Source organism: Cupressus sempervirens, chromosome 2, assembly GCF_028749045.1.
Source record: "Cupressus sempervirens isolate cs-2001-9-10 chromosome 2, ASM2874904v1, whole genome shotgun sequence".
In the NCBI taxonomy this organism is placed as follows: Eukaryota; Viridiplantae; Streptophyta; class Pinopsida; order Cupressales; family Cupressaceae; genus Cupressus; species Cupressus sempervirens.
In genome coordinates this window covers 184,784,218-184,807,610 of record NC_143119.1, presented here as the reverse complement: position 1 = coordinate 184,807,610, position 23,393 = coordinate 184,784,218, and the positions used below count along the sequence as shown (strand labels likewise).

The 23,393-nt window shown below is 36.8% G+C and overlaps 1 protein-coding gene across 2 annotated transcripts; it reads left to right on the top strand.

Annotated features, from left to right (window-relative positions):
* Window positions 1–12,788: 12,788 nt before the first annotated feature.
* LOC149571694 (small ribosomal subunit protein eS6-like) lies at window positions 12,789–23,085 on the top strand. 2 transcript variants are annotated; one of them, XM_089813111.1, is made up of 8 exons: window positions 12,789–12,895; window positions 19,784–19,867; window positions 19,961–20,025; window positions 21,358–21,415; window positions 21,514–21,622; window positions 22,052–22,168; window positions 22,273–22,428; window positions 22,583–23,085. In XM_089813111.1, the coding sequence occupies exons 2-8, from the start codon at window positions 19,862–19,864 to the stop codon at window positions 22,825–22,827; spliced, it is 756 nt and encodes a 251-aa protein (XP_089669237.1). In that variant the 5' UTR covers window positions 12,789–12,895; window positions 19,784–19,861; the 3' UTR covers window positions 22,828–23,085. The 2 variants fall into 2 exon arrangements, with proteins under 2 accessions (XP_089669237.1, XP_089669238.1); XM_089813112.1 differs by having other exon boundaries at window positions 12,789–12,950.
* The last annotated feature ends 308 nt before the right edge of the window (window positions 23,086–23,393 follow it).

The following is a 23,393-nucleotide window of genomic DNA, read 5'->3' as shown; positions in this document are numbered from 1 at the left end:
TGATATTATTGTCGAAGGGACAACAAACTTGGTAACAATTCCATCAAGGAACTCCACTACTGAGGTCTCTATAGCATCCTTCAATGCTACTGTCTTTGTCCACCTTGTAAAATAACATGTCTCAGCTAATATCCACTTGTAACCAAAGCTAGAAGGTGGATTGATTGGACCAATAAAATCTAGGGCCCACTAGGCAAATGGTTGATCAACTTGAATAGGATGAAGAGGAAGAGCTACAACTCTTGGTTTACCTAAAAAGAAGGCACACTTCTCACATTTCGTCATGTGTTTGTGGTAGTCATGGAACAGGGTTGGCCAATAGTAACCGGCTCTCATGACCTTTATGGTTTTTTTTCTAGCTAAGAAGTGACCACCAGCAGGGCCATCATGGAACTCTTTGCTCATTCTATTTGTTTGATCTGGGTTAATACACCTTAATAGGGCTCCATTGAGATCTTTCTTGAAAAGATTCCCATCCACTAGGACAAAATGAATAAACTACAAGTTGAATTGTCTCCTTTTGGCTATGTCCAATCCTTGTGGATATCCTCCTCCTAACAAGAAGGTAGCCATATCATGCAACCAATCATTTTGATTTTCATCTCCTACTGGTTGGCCACCTTGCATTAAGAGGGTAACCTCTCCAGGTGTCTCAAAATATGAAGCCATTTGCTCACACAGTCCATTGCCTCTTACAAGCTTGGTGATCTTAATGTAAATGTCATATTCCATGACTTTAGTAATCCATCCAACCCTCTTGTCATTGATGTCCTTGTTTAGCAGGAACTCCTTCATACTTGCATATCGAACTAAGAGTTGGACCCTATTATGTGATAACATATGTCTAAATTTTTTAAAAGTTCTTATAGAAGCAAGAGCCTACTTTTCAACATAACTATACTTATCCTAGTAATCCTTTAGCCCTTCATTGAAAAAAGCTATAGGTTCTTCATTTGTATCATTCAGTTGTGTTAAGACAGATGATATGCTTGAGTCACCCCTAAGGGTGTAGAAAATGAAATCCTTATTGAAGTTGGAGTTGATAAGGGTGGGGGCTAATGCTATTGCTGCTTTGATCTCTTCAAAACTGGTTTTTCCTTCTTTTTTCCAAGTGAACACCATATTCTTTCTCAACATGGTTGGAAGAGACTTGACCATATTAGAAAGATTAGGAATGAACCTTCTCACAAAGTTGATTCTACCAAGGAAGCTCTGCAACCCTTTCTTATGACTAGGAAGTGGGAGAGCAAGGATTGCTTTGGTTCTTTCCAGATCAATGGTTAAACCATCCTTAGACACAATATGTCCTATTAAAGTTCCTTGACTAGTGGAAAACACACACTTATTTGGGTTTAAAGACACCATACTCCCTACATTTGATGAACACCTACTTCAGATGATCAAAGTGGTCTGCCACATTCTTCGAGTAGATAATTATATCATCGAGGTAGAATAGTACAAATTTCTCAAGCATGCTCTTGAAAGCCATCTCCATTTCCTTTTGGAAGGTAGCACCTACATTGGTTAGTCCAAAAGGCATCTTGTTATAGGCATAGGTGCCCCATTTATTAGTGAAAGTAGTCTTATATCTGTCAAACTCCTGGACTAACACCTAGCTGTAACTTGAAAACCCCTCCAAGAAAGAAAATCTTTTAGGGCCACTAACCTTGGACAAGATTTGTTCCATGGAAGGAAGAGGGTCATGGTCTTTGAGAGAAGCCCTATTTAGGTCTGTAAAACCCACACATAATATAATTTCCCCATTCTTCTTCCTAATAGGAACAAGGTTGGCTACCCAAGAGGAATTCTTAATGGGAAAAATAATATTGGCCATTATAAGCTTGGATAACTCCTTTCTCATCATAGGCTCAATCTTAGGATTGTTCGGTCTCTGCTTTTCCTAATAGGTTTTGCATCATCATTTAGATCTATGGTATGTTGAAACAAACTCAGGTCAAAACCCTTTAAATCATCATATGTCCATGCAAATACATCATTGAACTCTTGACTTAAATGAACAAAATTTTCTTATTCAGCTTCAGAGCATACCTTTCCCAAAGTGAGAACATTTCCATCAACAATGGCAACTAGTATGTGATCATCCTTGTTTGTAGGTAAGTTTAGACCTCTACTCCTTACTTGATCATTAGGATTGAAGACACTTTCTAAGGTGATTAGACCCTTGGGAAACTTTTTGGAACTGAGGTTCATGATCTAATCACCATACTAGCTTTGTAGTCTAGACTAATTCCTTTCAAAGAATTCTACGTCACTTTGCAGAAAGTTGACAATGAGCACATCAGAGTCAAACACCTACCAATTTGTATGATTAGCTAGGATTGTGGGTCTTACAAGTAGTCTGATGTGTTGTACTCGTTTATATTCAACATGCTCTGGTACATCATAATGGGCACCTATTGTTGCAAGCTTATCACCATGTTTATTTTCTCCTCTAGGAACACTCTAGATGTTGAATGCTTGAAAGCCCTTAAGCAGATCCCAAACCTCGTGTTTATATGATTTGAGTAGACTATTCTTTGTGATGTTCTAGCTTCTTACTTAGTTAACCACCAACCCATTGTCTCCAAAGACCCTTAAAGATTTGATCCCTCTCCTTTGTGCAAGTTGGAGGCCTTGAATTAGTGCTTCATATTTTGCTATGTTTTTTGTGCAACTAAATTGAAGTCTGTAAGAGAAGTAAAACTTCTCTAAACTAGGGGAGACAAGCATCACACCAGCACTTGAGCCATTCTTATTTCTTGAGCCATCAAAAAACATGCTCCATAATCCACCAGTATCCTCCTCTTTCTTCATGAGATTAGGGATATGAGCATCCATCTCCAATATACAGTATATGCCAAGGCCTATTTCTAGAGCTTCTTGTGTTGGATAAAACTAAAACTTAGTGGCCCATTCATCTAAAAGATAATCAAACACCTTTTCTGGGGTAGTAACAGGTTCATGTGTCATGCCCTCATCATCTATCTCATGATTTTTACAATTCATGTTTACAGGACTAGGTGTATAGGTCTCTAAGTGATTAAGGGCTAGAGGTTTTGTCCTTAAGGAAGCCCTTGTCCCATATCTTGTCCTAAAGATCATATAGGACCAATCTGCTACAATATGACCCCCTAGTTATGCAGTGAAATCTCTAGAAAGACAGATGGCAAAGTATGGATCAACCTCAACTACTGATATGTCTTGGGTGACAATACAACTAGGGCATGCATGCAGTTTCATTTCTACATTTTTTAGGACTCCTACTATCTTGATAGAGCTATCATCTAACTAGAGCACAACCCTAACCATTGGCTCATACTTAATGCCAAGGAGATCAACTATGCATCTAAGCATTACAAAACTGATATCTCCAAAATCTATCATGCAAGTATGGACTAGCTTGTCCACTATAATCAAAGAGACATAAAAAGGAGGAGGATTGTTTTTCTTACTTGTTTCTCTTTATTTTTTTGGTTGCACCAAAATTGTTGCATCACCTAGGGTGGCTTACTAATTTTCCACCCTTATGGTCTCTAATTCCTATTGTAGTAGTCTCTTCTGTGTTGACATAGAGGCAACATAATCCCACATAGAGATATTAATCATAGTCTTTTTCATCCGATCTGCTACATTAAAAGGAGTGCCAACTATTTTGATTGGAGCCTTGGGAGCTATAGGGGCTAATGACAAAATATGAGCAGCTTGAGATTTAGTAGACTTCCCTTTATTTATGTCATGCTTTTGTTGGGGAGCAATCTTTGGTTGTGCACTCATCCCTGGCATGTGAGGAGTAGTACCTGAAGTTGAAGCTTGATTTGGTGGAGGAGGTATAGCATCCTTAGTAGCTCTTCTTTTACTTCTAGTATTGTAAGCTATGACATCATGATTGGTATGACAATGTTCTTCCAACTAATGGTTCATGAAAGAACAATCTCCTTGCTACTGTAGATGGGAAGCATCCTTGGGATGACTGACACTATAATGTTTCCCTGCTACCTAATCTTGTGTAGTTAATACTTGGGATGATTTTGCCTTATAGCACATACAATACTCATAGGAGTAATTGCAAGAAGGACAAAAATCTTGCTCTTGAGCCAAGTTATTCTGGGGAACTAATGCCCTATTTGGATTTGTGCTTGTGTTTGCAAGGGCATTACCTATAGGTCTATTCTGGTTATGTGGAGCATAACCCTAACCTAGATTTGGTAGTTTATTATATGTGGGGCCTTGATAATGAGGTTGGAAAGATCTAGCATTTTGAGCTTGTTGCCTTTCTAAAGTCACCAACTCATTGCTCATCTTTTGCACCACTGAGAAATTATCTCCCAACCTCTTTTCTACGTTAGAACTTTGGTCTTGCAACTTCTTTTCCATATATTTACTTTGATCTTGAAGCCTTTTATCTATATTTTGCATCATCATCTACATCATGGCCTCAATTTTATCCATCCCACTCAAAGATGTAGAGGTTATTGGGGCTATAGCGAGAGGATGGCTTGTAGATGTGGTAGGCATGGGAGTTATTGTAGGTTGAAGATTGGGCATGTCAAGAAATAAAGTCATTGGAGGCCTCAGAGCTAATTTCCTTCCTTGAATGAGGAGATTCTCTACCCTTATGGCAATTTCATAGGCAATAGGCAAGGTGTCTCCTCCCATTGTTTGCATTGTGGTAGCAATATCACTATTAAAAGCTCCAAGGTAATGCAAAAAAGGCATTTCCAGGAGTAGGCTTCATTGCAGCAGGTATTCTATCCCATGTCTTTTGAAATCTATAATTGAAATCTACAATATATTCATGGGGTACCCTTTTAATGGTAGTTAGTTGCTCCAACAGTGATAAATGATCACTCTTATCTTTGAAGTGATTACAAAGCCTTTCTCCTAGCTCATCCTAGTTATTTATACAGTTATGAGGCAGTCCTCTATACCATTGTAAGGATTTTCATTTTAAAGATGAAGCTAGAAGCCTAACAACAATATCATCTTCTATAATACCATGTATATTGTAGATATTTGAGATTTCTTGAATGTGTTCTATAGGAGAAATAGAGGTCTCACCAGTAAAGTCAAATAGGCTCTTGAGAGTAGATACTGGAATATCATGTCTTTGAGTTAGAAAAAGAGAACTCCCACCATTGAAGGTGACAAAAGCATGGGTTCTAGGGAGGGCCATATGAAATAGTGATCTATTCAAATGAAAAGATGGTACCCTAGGCCATGACCTATCAATATGAGGGGTAAACAAAGATCTTGCAGGTGTATGTGTTACTATTGAACTCCTAACTTGTGATAGAGATAATATATCTCTCTTTCTTCTAGGACTTGAAAATGAAAGCTTAGTATATTGCAAAGTACCTCTAGAAGGTGCCCTTGTTTGAGCTTTGGGCATGAATCACAAAAACTTTGGTCTAGAAACTAGGATGTAGAGATGGATTCACCAAGTGCTTGAAAGTGAGCCTCTCAAAGGCTTGAAATGCTAAGAGCAACACTATCTCCTCAGCATAAGTTGAGGTTCTTTTCTTTGACACCAATGAACCAATAGACTTAAGGAATGCTTCAATATGTCCATCCCACCAAGCGTGCCAAAAACTATTGTAACAAAAGTTTGCACCCTTGCCTAAAGTTTTGACCTAAAGGCAACCTTGTGAAACATGGAAACAATATCCAAGTTGTGGGACTTGAACAATGAAATTGAATCTCTGGAGAAGGTCGACTTCCTTACTATCAGGGCACACCTAATTACTCTTGAGAAGAAAAGAGAGAAGGAGATGCATAAAAAATGAAAATACCTAATCTAACCTAAAGGGTTGATGCACCAAAATAGTATGTTCAATCTTACCTCTGCCTAAGACTACACAATTCATCAATATAATCTCCAAATACATAGGTCCAATCTTTTCTTCAATTCAAAAATCACATGCAGATAAGAAAACCAATGAAATGCTATAAAGAAGGAACTTCACTCTATATCATTCAAGGCAAAATAGATACAACATACCTCTTGGAGAATGTAGGCAATAGATTAACAAAAGGCAACAAAATATTGCACAATATATTAATGAAGGAAGAAGTACTGTGGAGAAGTATATTCATTCAAAGGCAAAAGGAAATTACAGTAGTAGAGCATGCAATCAACTACTATAGAATCAGACAAAGACCGACCCTTAAAAGGGATACAAAACTTGCTTTTATAGTTTAAGCATAACTGAGAGGCTTCTACCTCAATCCAAAGCTGAACTACTACCATTAAATTCATAGAGAACAATCACTACAGATCTCAGGGGAGATCTGATTAGGTGCACGTCCATATGTGGGAAATCTGGTCTTTTCGTGCACATATAGCTCAGAATAGATAGAAGTGACGACAATGATTATCTTGATGCGTGGATGGAAAACCATAGCGGTGATTGGATGAATGATGCATTGAACAAGTGTGGGGAATACCCAGAAAATGGCTGCAAGTAATCGAGGACCTACTCACCATTAAAGAGTCGTTGGTTTGTGTTCTCAATTAGGCCAAATCAGATATATCACCAAGTCAATTGGAGCCAATCCTCAGACTCGCCATGTGGCCCAAAGCCCTTGAAGTGTTTCATCACCTTGCCAACCTTCTATCTTTATGTTGACTTGTGCCTACATATCTATTCATGGCTTCGCAACTGAAAATCCATATTAACTATCCAACCCTACGAAACCATGACCACCCTTCAGTGCTTGTTATCATTGCTTCAAAACCCTTTATCACTTTTAACCCTTAACTATTGTGACCTTATGATTATGCGAAATTGATTATTCACACCATTACCACGATTTGGGCTTGAGAAGCCTCTAACCACACGATGATGTGAAAGCTATTGCTTTTCTTTTGTCACCCCTTCACAACTTATTTCTTGACTAACATGAAATGCCCACGACTTTGTGATGGTTAAGAACTTGACTACTAGCATTTCCATTTGCATGTTCACAACTTGAATCTTGACTACAGCTTGATACCTGTGATCGTATAAAAATCTTGATGCCTTGATTGCTTGATGTTTCACAACATTGCAACCTTCAAGAGTTTGACTGCCTGAAACTGTGTGATGTTGCGACGGCCACTAATCTTAACCACATGATCAACATTCACACCATCACGACCTTAACCTTGGATTTCCTTTAACTGTGCATGAGAGAGTGATAACTGGATTGATTGGAACTATAGACTGTCGTATCATCACAACTTGGGACTTTGAAGCTTTTCGAAGGAGTGATAAAAATCCAATTTATTTGTCTTCATTCGACAAGTTATGCCTTCAAAACATTTATTAACATTAAATTACTTCATACCCTGTGATGATCTGATGAAGGAGTCTTTATGTAAACTGACCCACCATGACACACGTCAACACTTCACTTCCTCGCTTTGGTTAAACTTTGTGCATCTTTAGAAAGCGAGAAAGTGACACCCATTGATTTGTCCTTATCTGAAGGCAAAGGAAAATCCATATCTTTACATTGGTCAGAAAACAAAGAGGGGCTTGCCATGACAAGTGTTGACTCATTACATTCTAGCAACTCAAACCTTGAGTTCAACATTTAACCTTGTGAACATGCCCTCAAAAGTAATTTGCGACTTCACAACCTTGACCCTGAGTTAAGCTTAACTCCCTGCGACCTTGCAAAAATGTTTAACTTGGATTGCTATGGTTTGATCACAACTTTGCAACTATTAACTAGATGTTAGCCCTTTGTCCTACGAAGTTGTGCTAACTGTTGAGAAGACCGCGTCGCACCTTTGCCCCCCTTTGATAGTTAGGCCATAACTTCTTGCAATCGTGCAAACAAGCATGAATCACAAGATCACAACTTGAATTTTCTTAAGCATATAACATACAAATATAAGGGGTTTGAAGACTTAGGGATATAAGGATATGACTAAGGTTTTACGTATCCCTAAAGTTCTTGCATGGTAATTAAATTTGAATAATCAAAATTGAACGTTGGTCATGGCTACCACCCTAAAAATTCAAAATTTGGAGGGAGGGGCAAAATGGCTAAAAAGAGCTTGATAAGTTAGAGGATTGGATTGAGAAGATAGATGCCAGTAATAAAGTAATGGAGACATTACATGAGGGGATACAAAAGTTGAACGACAAAACTCAAGAGAAGATTTTGGAAGATGAGAAGTATTACAGTGATGCATTCCTTGACATTTTTGAAGATGAGTCAAAGGCCAAACTCACTTCAGTACAATCAGTAGTCCAACAGTTCCAAAAAAACCTTCGAAGATGCTTCATCAGATGAAGATATTAGACAAGCATTTAGGACTAAAGAGGTGTTGTTGGAGCTAGACACTAAGCTTGAGGATTTTGCGACAATGCGTACATAAGTTAGTAATTACTAGCTAGTAGTAAAAGATAAGTATGAAGCTTTGAATTTGCCAGATGCTACCCAAGTAACAAAGATTATAGAGAAATTCAAGAGCAAGCATCCAAACATGGCTTTGGTATAATGGGGAAGAAAACTTGGAAGCTAGAAATTTAGTTTTGACACTTGAAATTTTTTTGTGTTTTTTGAACCTATCATCAAAGTGGGCTTTTCACAAAGGTGCGCCGATAATTTTGAAGAAGTAATAGTGCACCGACAGTTAACTGCCAATTGCTATTTTAAGACCAGTCCATGCATCAGAAACATATTTTGAGGGCAGTTCAACTCCCAGAAATATTCAAAGAAGGTCAAGCTTCGTTTTTTAGAGCTTTCATTGACTCTCAAATCCTCTTGCAACTTCCTTCTTCTTTTATTGTTTTAAGTCATGTAAAGGCTCATGCACCCATTAATTGATATAAACATGGGAGAAGTCTTACTTAGCACCATTGAGAGAGTTAGTTTGTATATAATTAGATTTGTTTTATTAGTTTAGAAGCATATGTTTGCATTAAGAGATCTCTCACTCTGAATACAATTTAAGGAAATGATTTCTTATTAAATACAGGGATGTAATATGTACTCCGGGCTGTTATTTTGATGCAATAATATATGCTATTGGTGCTCTCATTTTGAGTGTAGTTATTCTTATTGGATTGTATTATTTTTGTGAATGCATGTTCATGAATAATAATAGAGCCAATGGTTTTATTGTGTTATTGTGATTGAGCGATCTTTTAGGTCTGGTGTTTGCCTTGTGTTAACAAATTCCACTGACGTACCAAGTTGGAGAATAGATCACCTTTTGTTCCTACATAGCTTCTTGTCTCGTATGAGCACACTTTTTCGTTTTCGTTGCCTTGCGATTTGATGAGAAGTGAAACCATCTTTTGGTTATTACTATGTTCCCATGGACGATTGCATTAGTGGAATTGAGGAAGCATTGCTCCTATGTTCATTGGTTTCCTACCCAATCTTTTCAACGATTTAACTCGCAGACATGTTATCGTGGAATATGTCCATTAGGAATTTCCCTTTCAAGTCATTTGCTTTAAACTCTCATTACCCTATCTTTGTTATTTGCTTTTCTAACACTTGCTTAATTTAGGAATTCATATAGTTGCATCGATAAATTGCATTCATCATAAAACAAAAAATACAAAAAATATCTCTTTTGTGGTTACTTTTTGAGACAACAAGCATATTAAACATCTTATCTGAAATTGGTCAAACTAGCAAAGGCCTCGTTGCGAACAAACACATTTATCTTCAATTGAGTAGATTTTAGTAGGTCGCAAGATCGCTTGAAACCTTGGAGTTGATCCTAGATTAGCTTTTCAAGAGAGGAATTTGAAAGGATTCTTGTCGTTAAGCATCATGCAAAATGACAACTCAACATTATATTTGATTTGACTTTAAGGTTAGTAATGATGAGGTTCTTTTGTATTCTTTCTATTTGCTTCCATTTGTGGCTAGATAGGCTGCTCCCCCAAACCTCACACCCATATAACACAACAAGGGTGACCAAAAATCCAAAAAGAATCTTTTTGGTTTTACAATCCCAAAGTTCTGCCTGCCTACATCTGTTTTGTAGCAAAAAGGAAGCCCTCCAACCACCTTGTATCAACTTAGCTCCACAAGTTTACCAATTATGCTTGTTGTTGAAGTCTATGCCCAAGTGTTTATACTCTTCCACAATCTCAAGAGTATTTCCTTCAAATTGGAAGTCAACTTGTTGTCATTTCTTTCTTAGAGAGAACACCATAACTTTAGTCTTGCTAGTGTTCACTTGCATCCCAACTTCATGGCAAAAACTCTCCAAAGTTTTCAAGTATTCTCTTAGATCCTTGTCTGTTTGTGTGCAATTAGAATAAGATTGTCTGCACAAAGAAGCAACTTCACCACACATTTAGCAAGTTGGATTTTACCACACCCCCCCCCTTTAAAGCTTTATTTAACTATTCCTCCAACTTATCAATATATAAGCCAAATAGGGTAGGTGAGAGAGACAACTCTACTTAACTCCAATATTGCTGCCAAAACATTCTGACATGCCATTTTTTCTTCTGGTTCTAGCTCTAACATTCTCATAACGTCTATGAACGATTCCTCTAAGCTCATTTGGAATTTTAAGTTCCTCCATCCATTTTGAAAGTTTGTCTCTAGGGATAGTATCAAAAGCTTTTTTGAAATCCACAAAACAATAAAAAGCCTCTATGCCTTGGGTATTCCAAACCTTCTCAATAAGGTGTCTAAGAGTGATGCAATGGTCAATCATAGAATATTTTGGTCTAAACCCAACCTATCGTTTTGCTCTCTTTTCTTCTTTCTCAACCTATCAATTGATTCTACACTCTATCATGCCCCCAAATAATTTGCCAAGGAGGGGATTAACCATAATCGTGTGGTAGTTAGATGAATTGTTGATATCTCCACTCTTGTGTAGAGGTATGACCACGCTGGTGGTCCAACTTGTCAGAACACCATTTTGGTTAACTTTGTTGAAAATATCTAGGATGTGCGGAGCAAGAATTTCGATGCCCCACTTTAAAATTTCAGCTTGCAACCCATCAGTATCCTTTGCTTTATTACTTGATAGATTCTTTATTCCTTACTTAATATCCTCTATCGAGAAAAGTTCAATAGAGGTGCTAATTCTAGGAGGTTTATTTCTATCTTTGATTCTCTCATAAAGGAGTTTTGCATACTCAAACCATTGGGTGTCTGTAATATTGTTTCTAATTTGCTACTTCTTTTGTCATAGTTCTTTCCAAAACCTCCTAGGGTTGTGCTTCCCAAAAGAGATTAGCTCTTCTCTTCTTGAGGTGACATATCTCTCCTTTTTAACTCTTATCAGCTTGTCATATGATATTTTCTTTTGCTTATTCGATTCATCCTTTTTGAATGCTTATTTTATCGCCTTGCACTCTTCGTCATACCAAGGGTTGGAAGGGAAAGTGTTGTTGTCTTTTTTAGACTGAGATCTTTTACATGTTTATAAAGCTTTATGGATTATAAGGATGAGTTGGTTGCTGCAAATATGCTCCTTGTTCACTTGTGAGATTTGAAGATGGTGCTCCAATGTGGTCACAAATAGCTCTTGATTTTCTTGGCTGAGGCAGATTTTCCCTTGAGAATTATTGTTCTTGTGCAAGATGTTATATGCTTCTTGCAATCCCTGATTTTGAATATCCAATCTCACTAAGAGTGGCATGTGATCGAACTTCAACTCAATAGGGCACGCTCTAATATTAAATTCTAGTAGTCTAAATGTAGTCCACCACGTTGTGACCATTGTAGGTCTTACACGTGATACCTCTTGAGCTCGACCAGTTTGCCATACCATTACAAATGATTAACCCATGAAAGCTGCAAACTCCCAACAATCCAGCCCCAAAGGGGGACACAAGACCCTACCCATCTTTTGAGATCCTTTCCCACATATAGCCCCCATTTTCCTCTAACCAAATAGGATTATCCTTTGCTCCCTCCCTGCTGTCAAGCTGAATGATCTGATTGTTTATTGTTCTTGCATTAAAATCACCCATTAGAACTCTCTCCTAAAAAGTCATAATGATAGATAAATAGATGAGATTTTAATGTCCACGAGGTCGAAAAATGGCCTATGGGACACTATACCCTCTACACTGACTTATTTAGTTCGATTCACTTTTTGTGAAGGTTGATGATGAGTCCGCCAAACTTCCCAATGTTCTCTTTGTTGAATAGGTTGTACCATGAGTTGTCGGATAGTATATCTACGAATTTGATCTTGGTGTCCCTGTATGCCTCAAATTCCAAAATTAAGTGTTGTTCGGTTTCTACCTTCCTTGAATTGCAAATCAAGCAAATTCTCTCTTCCTAAAGTTCTTTTTTTAAAGTGGCATAAGGTCCATTTGGTTTGTGGAATAGTAGAAATCGAGATTTCTAAAAACCTTGATTTAGCCAAATCAAGGTTTTGCAAATCTTCATTCCCATTTTCGAAATTTTACTTGAACCATTTGTTTCACTCAGAAGATGAGTGTAAAGACACATTTTTATGCGTAAGCTTGGAGTTGAAGGCAGGCTCCAAAAAGTAGTCTAATCTATTGTTCTTACACTCCTCAAAAAACATAACCAGGTTTTGATTTTCAATTCCTACTTGCTAGTAGGAAGTTGGAAACCCTAATTTTGAGACAAAATTAGAAGTCCATAATTCTAATTCCATTTTACCAATTTTGAAACAAGTACAAAATTTTTCAAATCCAGATTTTGAAAAAGCCAATTAGTGTCATCTTCCACGAACTAACTATTCTCGTTGTAGAACTTAGAATTTTAGGTTAACCTTGAAAAGACCATTTAGGTACCTTGGAGATAAATTAGCCGGAGAGAGGTAATTAGGGTTCATCCCATCGGAAAATAGTCTGCTTTGGTAGGGTTTTTCCTTATTTTCCTCTGCGGAGTACTATATCGGTACAGTTCACAGAGTGATACGATCCGTGTAGAAATTGAGGTAAGTCGTTGGCCATTGTTTCGCTAAATTCTCGGAATCGATTGAAGCAGCAACTGTAAGCGGACTTCTTTTGGTTTCGTTTCATTTTAACAAAAAATCTACCGTGATAGTGTTTCGTAAATGTTTTTCTGCAAACTTTGCCCTCTTTTTAAATCGGAATCCTTGACAAAAAGACACAATTCGTGCATAATCTCAAGTTTCGTCACCATGGCCAGTTCTCGATGAAGTCAAATGCTAATGTTTACCCACTCTGCACTTGCACAGGTGGGTTCATCAGTTGCATTTCTCCAACTATTTCATCTTTTCACCCAATACGAAATGTCCATTTCTAGCTTCTCTGATATTCTTTCCTCTCATTGACTATCGGTCTTACTGTATTTTTCTTGTTTTCGGCAATATATTCGTCTCTGTACTTATCCTACATCTCGATGGGTCAAAAGATTCGATTCACTTTCAATTTTTTCTCAATGTTCTTTAACCGTACAATAAATGTCTTCCACTTGCTTCATATAATGAACACAAATCAATAATTTCCGTGCGCGGGAGAATTAAAAATGAGAACTTTAAGTAGTTGAGCCTATTCTTTACTTTTATTTACTCTTATCATTGATACTTAAGGCAGTCTCCTCTATCCTTAATGCCATCTCCTTCTAGTAAAATATCTCCATCTCCAAGGACTTCCCATTGCTAACGAACATTGGTTTGCTTCTCGTCCTGTTTTTCAGTGACTTCATCTTGACACAGTCTCTATCTGACGTGTTTCCTTTTTTCCAATAGATCATTCCACTTACTTTCCATCGAGTTGTAACACAGTTAACACTTCAAAGGATTATCATCTTACCCCTTTTCAGCAAGCGTATTTCTTCTCTAATCTTTTCAGCGACCTCTTTAATTTCCTTCATCTTCTTCCCTTTCATTGAAATGGTCCATCTCTCTCTCCTAAATGATATTTTGATTCCCACCAAATTCCTTGATCTTCACCATTTTGATTCATGCTCACAAATGCTTACCTGATTTTAATCCTCCTTTCTTTCAACAGTTTCACCAAATCAGGGTATTGTTTGATTAACGTTTTTCACCAAATCAGGGCATTGTTTGATTAACTTGGTGGATGCAACTGCCAAAGCTTGCGGATGATATTAGATATTGAAAGAGTCGAGAAAATCACTTCCTAGTTCATTTTTTCCCCATATATTACATTTTATATGCTTTCAAACTTGAGTTATATTTATTATCATTTTATTATAAAATATTTCACTCTATGCAGTTACTGGTATGATATATTATGATTGCATAATACAATTCTGTCTTACAATTTTGGACCTGTATTGTATTGCTAACTCATAGAGTATATTTATCTCAGTTGATTTCTGCAATAGATAAATAAATGTCATCACTAATTTACCATAAATATTGTTTCATTTCTTTTTAAGAAAAGAAACTGAAACGTCTTCTTTTGAAGAAACAATTTAACACCTCTTTCCATCATTTCATGCCATTTTCTGTTTCCAATAACAGAACCAAATAGCTGCTAGCCTACAAGTGCCCCAGAAGTCTTGGTCATTCTGAGATAAGTATTGTGGCCAATGATGAATGGCTACAGCCTAATACATCTTCCTATATAATAAATCAGAAGAGGGACATCTCAAACCTGTTAACATTAAGTTGTGCTCATAAGTTCATAACCTTACAAGCAGTTCTTTTCCTCACCACAAGCAGCTCTTCTGCTCACCAAAAGCGTGTAAATGTTACTGTGTCTGGATGACTTATTAGTTATTAGCTAAGTAGCCGAATCGGGTACAAGAACGGGTACGGGTACATGGGTACGAAACGTTGGTACGGCAGAATTTTTTTAGGTGTTGGGTACGGGTACGGGTATGTCCACATATATATACAAAAAATCTATATATATATATATATATATATATATATATATATATATATATATATGTATGTGTGCTGCTAGAAAACATACCAATATTAAAAACAAATTAAATTTAGAATTTAAATACCAACACATATGCTAGCAGCTAAACAAAACCATTATAAATTTCAGACTTTGAAACATAAGTACTAATTAGCATAAGTAATTAATCTGAAATTCAGTTTTTGATATAAAAAAAGATCGAGCTAGTGTCATGAAATATAGTTATTGTTTGCAATAGAAATAATACTAGAAATCAGTATCACTGATCAGCTCACTAATCAGAACCATATGGGTCATCATCAATAGAAAGATTGTCATCAACATTGACATTAGATGATTGAATCCCACTGGTATTTGCACCAAAAATATGCTGGCTACTTAAATCCTCCATTGGTAAAGCTGGTGCACCAATAGGAAGATCAAAGTCAGTAGACTCCGGTTCTACATCCCATAATTTTGCTGCCCCTTCCTTGTACTCATCAGATTTGTGAGTAAGAAGGCGCAAGTTTGAATGCACATAGACTAAATCCTCAGCTTTGCTTGATGCCAACCGATTGCGCTTCACTGAATGGATGAAGGAGTATGTACTCCAATTTCGTTCAGCTGAAGATGAACTAGAAACCTAATGAAGCAAAGGAAGATCTCATTGGAGTCTCTAAAATTTAAGTAAATCAAATGAGTTTGTTAATTTCAAAATGACAACCAGATTTAGAGTTTATAGTATATACAAACTTACCTGTGATAGAACTTTGATTGCCAGAATTTGGAGGTTTGGCGATTTGTGGCCATTGAGGTACCACCAAGAGTAAGCATCCTTCCTATACTTGTCACGAATAGCAGCAAGAGTATGACCAGTGGATGATACAAAATCAGCAAATTCACTTGTAACTGCATCCTCCATTTCAATATCAGGGAAGAGTTTAGAAATAGCTTTCCTAGCCCCTTCACCTACTTTTGCATCACGATATGGTGGCACCCTTGTTGGCAAAGCAAGAATCTCTTCACTATAATATTTGGGACTCAATGAGAAGGCAAGAAGATGGTGTGGGGTGGTCATTTTGTTCCATCGCTCAACACATATTAATTGCACCTCCTTGAAGAAGGTTTCTTCAGGGTCTTGCTCTTTTGCATTTATGACAGATCTCATATTCTCAATCATTGAGTCTATTCCATCATAAACCTCCCCCAAGCATGGCTTATCCATGTCAGTAAAGCGTATCATACCTAGGATGGGCTCTGTGAAACTAAGAAGGTATTCTGCACGACTCCACCAAGTTTCATCCAAAATCCTACTCCTGATATCAATTGCCCTCTCATTGTTGGATTGCTTCCATGTGTTCCATTGGTGGCTGATCACCATACTAGAAAGTGCCTCTCGAACCTTCACAAGCCGTCTCAAGACAATTGTATTTGATGCAAATCTAGTCTCAGCAACCTATTTGAAAATTAAATAAACAAGTAATTAAAAATAAAGAATATGTACATATATAGTTTTGCTGAAATAAATAAGATAACAAGTTATAACTAACGTAAAACATAAAATTGTAGTATTTGAATTTTGGATTACCTTCAATAGCTCCAGGCGCGAGAATGATCTAAAAATGGCTTGGGAGAAGTGGTGGTTTGTTATGAACATTTTGATATCTTGAGCTTCATCATAAACTTGTTTGATCCAAGCTATTTTAGTACCCAACTTTTCTAGCATGAGGTTGAGTGAATGCACGGCACAAGGTGTCCAAAATATATGTGGGAATTGTTTCTCAACTAACATACCAGCTGCTCTATAGTTCTTTGCATTGTCTGTTACAACTTGGACAACATTTTGAGGGCCTACTTCATTAATGCATTCTATGAGAATGTTAGCAATGAATTGTGCATCCTTTATTTCACCCTCACAATCAACAGCTTTTAGAAACATTGCCCCTTTAGGGGACATTGCAATCACATTAATTAAAGGTCTGTTTTTTGCATCCTTCCACCCATCAGAAATAATGGACACCCCTGTTTCTTTCCATGAGGCTTTAATAGGAGCCAGTGAAGTTTTTATATGCTTGACCTCCTTTGTCAATAAAGTGGTACGAACCTTCTCATAACTTGGGCCTGTGTACCCCTTTGGAGCTTCATTTATTTTTCTTATCATGTCTTGCCAATAGGGTGATCTGACAACATTGAATGATAAACCGTTTGCATAGAGGCACCTAGCAATCGCTTCATCAGCAATATCTCTATAATCATTATTAAATGCCATCTCCAATGGTCCTCTTGCTCTCTTCGGATTACTAGTCTCATCTTCATTTCTCGTCATAAATGGATGGCTTTCTACAACAATATCAGGAGCAGCACTAGGTGTATAGCTTTGAGATGATGAAGCATGTGACTTCTGTGAGCCCCTTCCTTTGGTCTTCAACAATGGATGCCCATACCTACTTTCAATTCTTGCATCCGCTTCCTCTTGTTCCTTAAATATGCTGCTATTTTAGAAACCGGTATGGGTACCTTATTTTTTCTTGGACAAGCTTTGATTCCCTTTCCAGGAATCGCACAGAAATGCCCTTTCACTTGGCTGTATGAACTTGTATACTGCACATCACATCCGGGACATATCCAAATACATGTCCCTCCACCAGGGACATGCTCTAATATGTTCACATGCCTCCATAATGATGAAGCTGGGTCGACAGTAAATGCAGTAGTGTCTGCCATGTTAAATTTGAATAACTGCTAGCACCCTGCAATTCATACAAGAATAACTTTTAAAACAGATAATTTAATTTCAATAGTAAAATAATAAAACTTGAAATAGGAAATATTTAATAAACTTATTTAGCATTTAGTATTTACTAATAGTAATAGTCTAATAATATATATATATATATATATATATATATATATATATATATATATATATATATATATATATATATATATATATATATATATAATATTAATATATATCATATATGTTTATAAAAATATGATTATTTTAGTGTTTATAAACTTGTATATAATATACTATAAACTCTATCATATTTATAAACTCACTAAATGATATACTATAAACTCTATATAGTATATCCTTTTAAAATAAACTATATGATATACTATAAACTCTATATGATATACTATAAACTCAAGTTTATAAACCTTATCATATTTCTAATGATAAATATATAATTTAATAAACATATATTTTTGAACCCCAAAATGAAATAATATTTTTGAAACTATGGTAGTAAAGATTAAAACTATCCTTGAAAACACAATAATATTTTTCATAATTTTTGAAACCATGGCAATAAAAATTAAAAAAATCCATGGTCGACAATGGAGGGAAAAACCAGATGAAGGTCGTTGACTTGCCTGGATAATGGTCGCGTTGCATGGTTGAAGGTCGCAGTCTGCAGACACAGGTCGAGGTTGAGATTGCGTTAATGGAGGTCGTCTGTGCAAATGCAGGAGAGCTGCAAACCCTAGAGCTTGGCAAACGCATGCAGGAGAAGGTAAAACGCGGCTGCGAAAAGTGAAAATAACCCAAAAAAAAGCCACGCCGCATTATGTTTACGTAGATATTTTAGGGTTTTACCTGCGGTCAAAGTCAAGGAGTCGACGTGGAATCACCATGTCAGCACAGAATCGTTATGAAACAAAATGAAATGAAAATCTGATTCCTGTTCGTGCCCACAGTCGATTCCCCTCGGTTTCTGATTCCGAATCGACTCGTACCTGGAAACGATGGGCTGGGGGGAGCGATTCGGCTACTTAGGTTATTAGCAATGTTTGAAATCCAAGATAATATTGTACTTGTATTGTTGTGCACACCCATCATATGAACTGGCCGAAATTAATATCATAGTATGGGTACGCTATTGCTACTCTATAAAACTGGCAAAATCCAAGCTGAATCAGAGGCAATGAGCATCCCAGCCACAGAATCAGCTGACTCGTCACTGGACAAACTATTATTTTACAAGATGATATGCAACATGTGCAAATTTAATTTTTTTTGTTCGTGTAAAAGAATTCATAACAGACAGTTTTACTTTCGTCAAGCCCAACAGTCAATTGAAAACAGTAGCAAGAAATGCTATCCAAATTGATTGTTAGAGAAAATTCTGAAAATGGCTCACAAGTTACATTCTGGTGCCTCCCATTGGTTATATCATTGCATCTTGCCATCTTCAAATTGTTATATGGCAGCCTCAGCTAAGCCTCATGCTTGAATTAAAAATATGGATCAATCAACCTGACCAAATCCCTTATGTTTACCTTGCCAACATATATTGTTAGCGCAGCTCATCTATATTCAAATATTTCAAATAAATGGATAGTCACGACCATCTCAAGTTTTGCCCATTCCCACAATGGAGATTCCTTCAATTTACCAGATGAGAATGACATTGTTGAATATTCTAGGTGATTGCATTTTATTTTGATTTGTCTGCATTGGATTATCAAATGCGCTGCACACTGGCTCCAATAACCCTATAATAAGCTAGATGGCATTTGGGTGATGAGAGATTCTTTTAAGCTGGTGATGAAAATGAATGAGTTTCATTAGGCCAATATAACTACATCCAAAATCAACAATGGATGGAGAGATATGTTATCAATGTATTAGTGGCTTTGAATCTTCTGAAAGGATTTATAGTTAATTTGTTTTGACTGAACTGCTTACAAAATTAATGGATTTAGTGATAAAAAAATGATTAATTGGTGGATCTGTTAATTAATAATAGCAGGAGCAATAGGTTTGAGAGAAATGCTCAGTGAAATACCACGCTTGAAGTTTCATGTTAAATTTTAATTGTGTTATACTAATTAATGTCATTTTGCTTTCAATTGCATATGTATGTAGCTTGTAAGTTACGGTTGAAACAGATATTATCACTTATGGTTTTCCAGTTTTCCAAGTCACTGTGAATTTCGAAGTCTTTTTCTCAGTTGAAATCTTATGTGGGCAGAGAAGAGAGCTTGGCTTTCTAGAGAGATAGTGCACATCACAGGTGTCTCCAAGTCCTGAACTAATCAACTCAGCAGAGATGAAGGTTTTTATTCTTGTTTGGACACTTTTGTATTTAAAGTGTATTGTCATATTTGTCTTAGCTGATTTTTTTGTTTGGTTGTGGCTCTGAATGCAGTTCAATATAGCAAATCCCACCACTGGATGCCAGAAGAAGCTTGAGATTGATGATGACCAGAAGCTGTGAGTATCCATAATTCTAAAAGCTCGTCTGGTTTTTTAGAAATTTTGTCTGGACTGTAAAATGTAGTGTAGTGTATTTGTGATATGGTGGGAGGGTGCCCTTTTCACTAGGAAGGTAGAAGAACAAAGAAACATCTCATTCTTATGTGCAAAGTATGCTGTTATGGCTTGGAGCTTGTCTCTATTGTTGTAGTGTAAATGTCTTCAAATATCAGTTAAGTGACGCCCAATTTGATTCTCTTGGCTTTGGCTGCACTGCTTTGAGAATCCCTAGGATGGTGGCATCATACTTAATGATAATGTTTCTGTTGTGGTGGCATCATACTTAGTGATGATGTTGCTGTTGTGGTCACCAGTTACTCCTCATCTGGCCTTAAGCTAGATTTACTTTGCATGTACTGCCTTATGGGATGGATAACTTACTGCTACAGGATATTTGAGGTCTCTGAGGGATTTCATTTTGATCTCCATACTCGGAATTATTAGTAAATTATTGGATGTATTTCATGGTACTGTCACTATTTGACATTGTTACATTTGTCAGTCAGCTAGGGGCAGTATATGTTTGCATGACTATGAAATGATGAATGTATGAATGGGTACTTATTTAGTAGGCCGCACTATAAGAAATTTGATAATGAATTGAGGATATATATTTCAATATTCTTGATTTAGTTTTTTTTAATGTGTTCTGTATGGGAACTATGTTTTCGGTGCCTGTGTTTGTTGCAGATTTGTTTTTAATGTTAATTTTTAGTTGCTGCCACATGTGCATAATGCTACAATGCTATCTTAGTCTCATCGATTGCTGTGGTGGAAAGCTCGTAGGATTTCACCATTACTTAAAAGTTAATACATAGGCTGTGAGAGGTGTAGAGTATGTGTCCCTAAACTGGAAATATTCTATATTTATTTTGTGCATTTTGTACCATCGTGCTTAACATTGTTTTCTGGGGCTTGGATGCATCTGTAAAGGATTATAAAATTGCATCCAACAAGGTTGTTGAATGAGTTAGTTTAGCTTTTACTTGTTAGTAATACAGATTTAAGAACATAAAAAAATTGCTATTGTAATACAGGGTGCCATTCTGTATATTGTCACGTTTTTCTGGATAGATTTGACATTAGACTTCAGATATCATTTATATGTGACATGGATTGGGATAAATTGAGCGTGTCATGTATCATTTACCATGATACGGGGTTTGACAATTTAAGCTTGTCATTAACATATAATATAGGTCTCGACAATTTCAGAGAGTGCAGAACTAAGTGGGTATCATATCTGAAGCTTGAACTAAGTCATGTTCTTTTGGTATCGTGTATCAACAGGCGTGCCTTTTTCGACAAGAGGCTTTCACAGGAGGTCCTTGGTGATTCCCTTGGAGATGTATGTTCCAGTTATCTGGTGACTGTTATGAGCAACAAATTTTTGGCTTCTATTAATTTAGTTATTATTTCTCATGTCTGTTTCTTACAAATTTTCAGGAGTTTAAGGGATATGTCTTCAAGATTATGGGAGGGTGCGATAAGCAGGGATTTCCAATGAAACAGGGGGTTCTTACTCCAGGTCGTGTTCGGCTCCTCATGCATCGAGGTGAAGTTCTAAATTCAAGTTTTATATTCATGTAGAGTTCACATTGCTATATTCATGACTTGCTGTGGAAAATATCTCATACTTAATGAATGGTTCATAAGGCACAACACTTGGTGAAGGTTTTGCAAATGGGGTTGCAAGCAGAGTGGGTTTAACCATCGAGGGAACTCCATAGTTAAGCGCACTCGAGCTGGAGTAGTACTGGGATGGGCGATCTCCCAGTGCTTCACCTTTGTGAGCATCACCTAGATCCAATGAGTGCTAAGTGTTCCATTTATTCTCATGAGAGATGGATTCATGTGCAAATCACTACTCATGATATATGGGTCAATGAGTTTGACTAAAAAACTACACAGTTAAATCCTGATATTAATATAACAGAGTTCACATTGTTGATTCATACCAACTATGTGATGTTTTTGTTTACAGGCACCCCCTGCTTCCGTGGATTTGGAAGGCGTGATGGAGAACGCAGGCGAAAGTCTGTTAGGGGATGCATTGTTAGCCCTGATCTCTCTGTCTTGAACTTGGTCATTGTGAAAAAGGGTAAATATTGGTTATATCTGTATTCAATTGTGAAATTGTCAAGTTTTCAGAAGTTGTTGATTTTTATGAAAGTTTTTGCATCTTCCATTGAAATCTTTTTGCAGGGGAAAATGATCTCCCTGGTCTGACTGACACTGAAAAGCCTAGGATGCGAGGGCCCAAGAGGGCTTCAAAGATTAGAAAATTGTTCAATCTTTCCAAGGAGGATGATGTCAGAAAGTATGTTAACACGTACCGTCGGACTTTTACATCTAAATCAGGTTAATAGTCTTTGTTTTCTCTGTATAATATTCCAGTCTAGTATTGGTTTTAGTGCAGCAAAGAGGAGGATATTCTTGTTTACCTTGGAACAAATTGGGTTTAAAAAGCAGTTACGGTAATTGATAAAGAATGGTTTATCTATTTTTATCCCAGGTAAGAAACGTAGCAAGGCTCCAAAGATTCAGAGGCTTGTAACACCATTGACTTTGCAAAGGAAGCGCCACAGAATAGCTGAGAAGAAAAAGCGAATTGTCAAGGCTAAGTCTGAGGCAGCTGAATATCAAAAGCTGCTAGCTTCAAGGTTGAAAGAACAACGTGAACGCAGAAGTGAGAGCTTGGCCAAGAAGAGGGCAGCATCCCGCCTTTCTACTGGATCCAAACCATCAATTGCTGCATAATTTTGTTGTTGTTTCCTTAATGTTATTGAGGCTATTATGATAACAGGCATTGCAGACTAATTGCAATGGAAAATTGAGAGCAGAGTCAAGTGGTGTTACTTTAGTTGGCTATTCTTAGTAACATTTTTTTTGGTATGATGAGGAAGGCTTTGTGTTGAGGCCATTTTTATATTCTATGAGAAACATCCTGTAGTTTATTATATTTAACTTTGTTATACTGTTTTCTAATAGTGATGTGTGCCAGTGCTACATTTAGAATGGTATTCTCAGAAGATCTCTTGGGTTCTTTTGGTTGGTTAATGAAAGTTCTTGAAATATTTTCAGTAATCTACCACAGTAGAACCATATGATAAGGTTTTGGCATTACTACGTATTGGGCCTTTCCCTACTACATTAGGATACCAATATCACTGTAATTTACTGATTTAATGCATTTAAGTACTTTTCTTACCTTTACTAGTCCAAAAAAATGTAGAATAAATGGCATGCTACCTTCACTTTAATTTACTGATTAAATGCTTAAGTACTTATGTAACCTTTCCTCGTCCAAAAAAAAAAAATATAAA

What these genes read in the sequence shown, in the direction of transcription:
- LOC149571694 (XM_089813111.1), top strand. An exon ending in TCGGCTCCTCATGCATCGAG is followed by an intron (nt 21,623 to 22,051) that starts GTGAAGTTCTAA and finishes TTTTGTTTACAG; the next exon opens with GCACCCCCTGCTTCCGTGGA. An exon ending in GACTTTTACATCTAAATCAG is followed by an intron (nt 22,429 to 22,582) that starts GTTAATAGTCTT and finishes TTTTTATCCCAG; the next exon opens with GTAAGAAACGTAGCAAGGCT.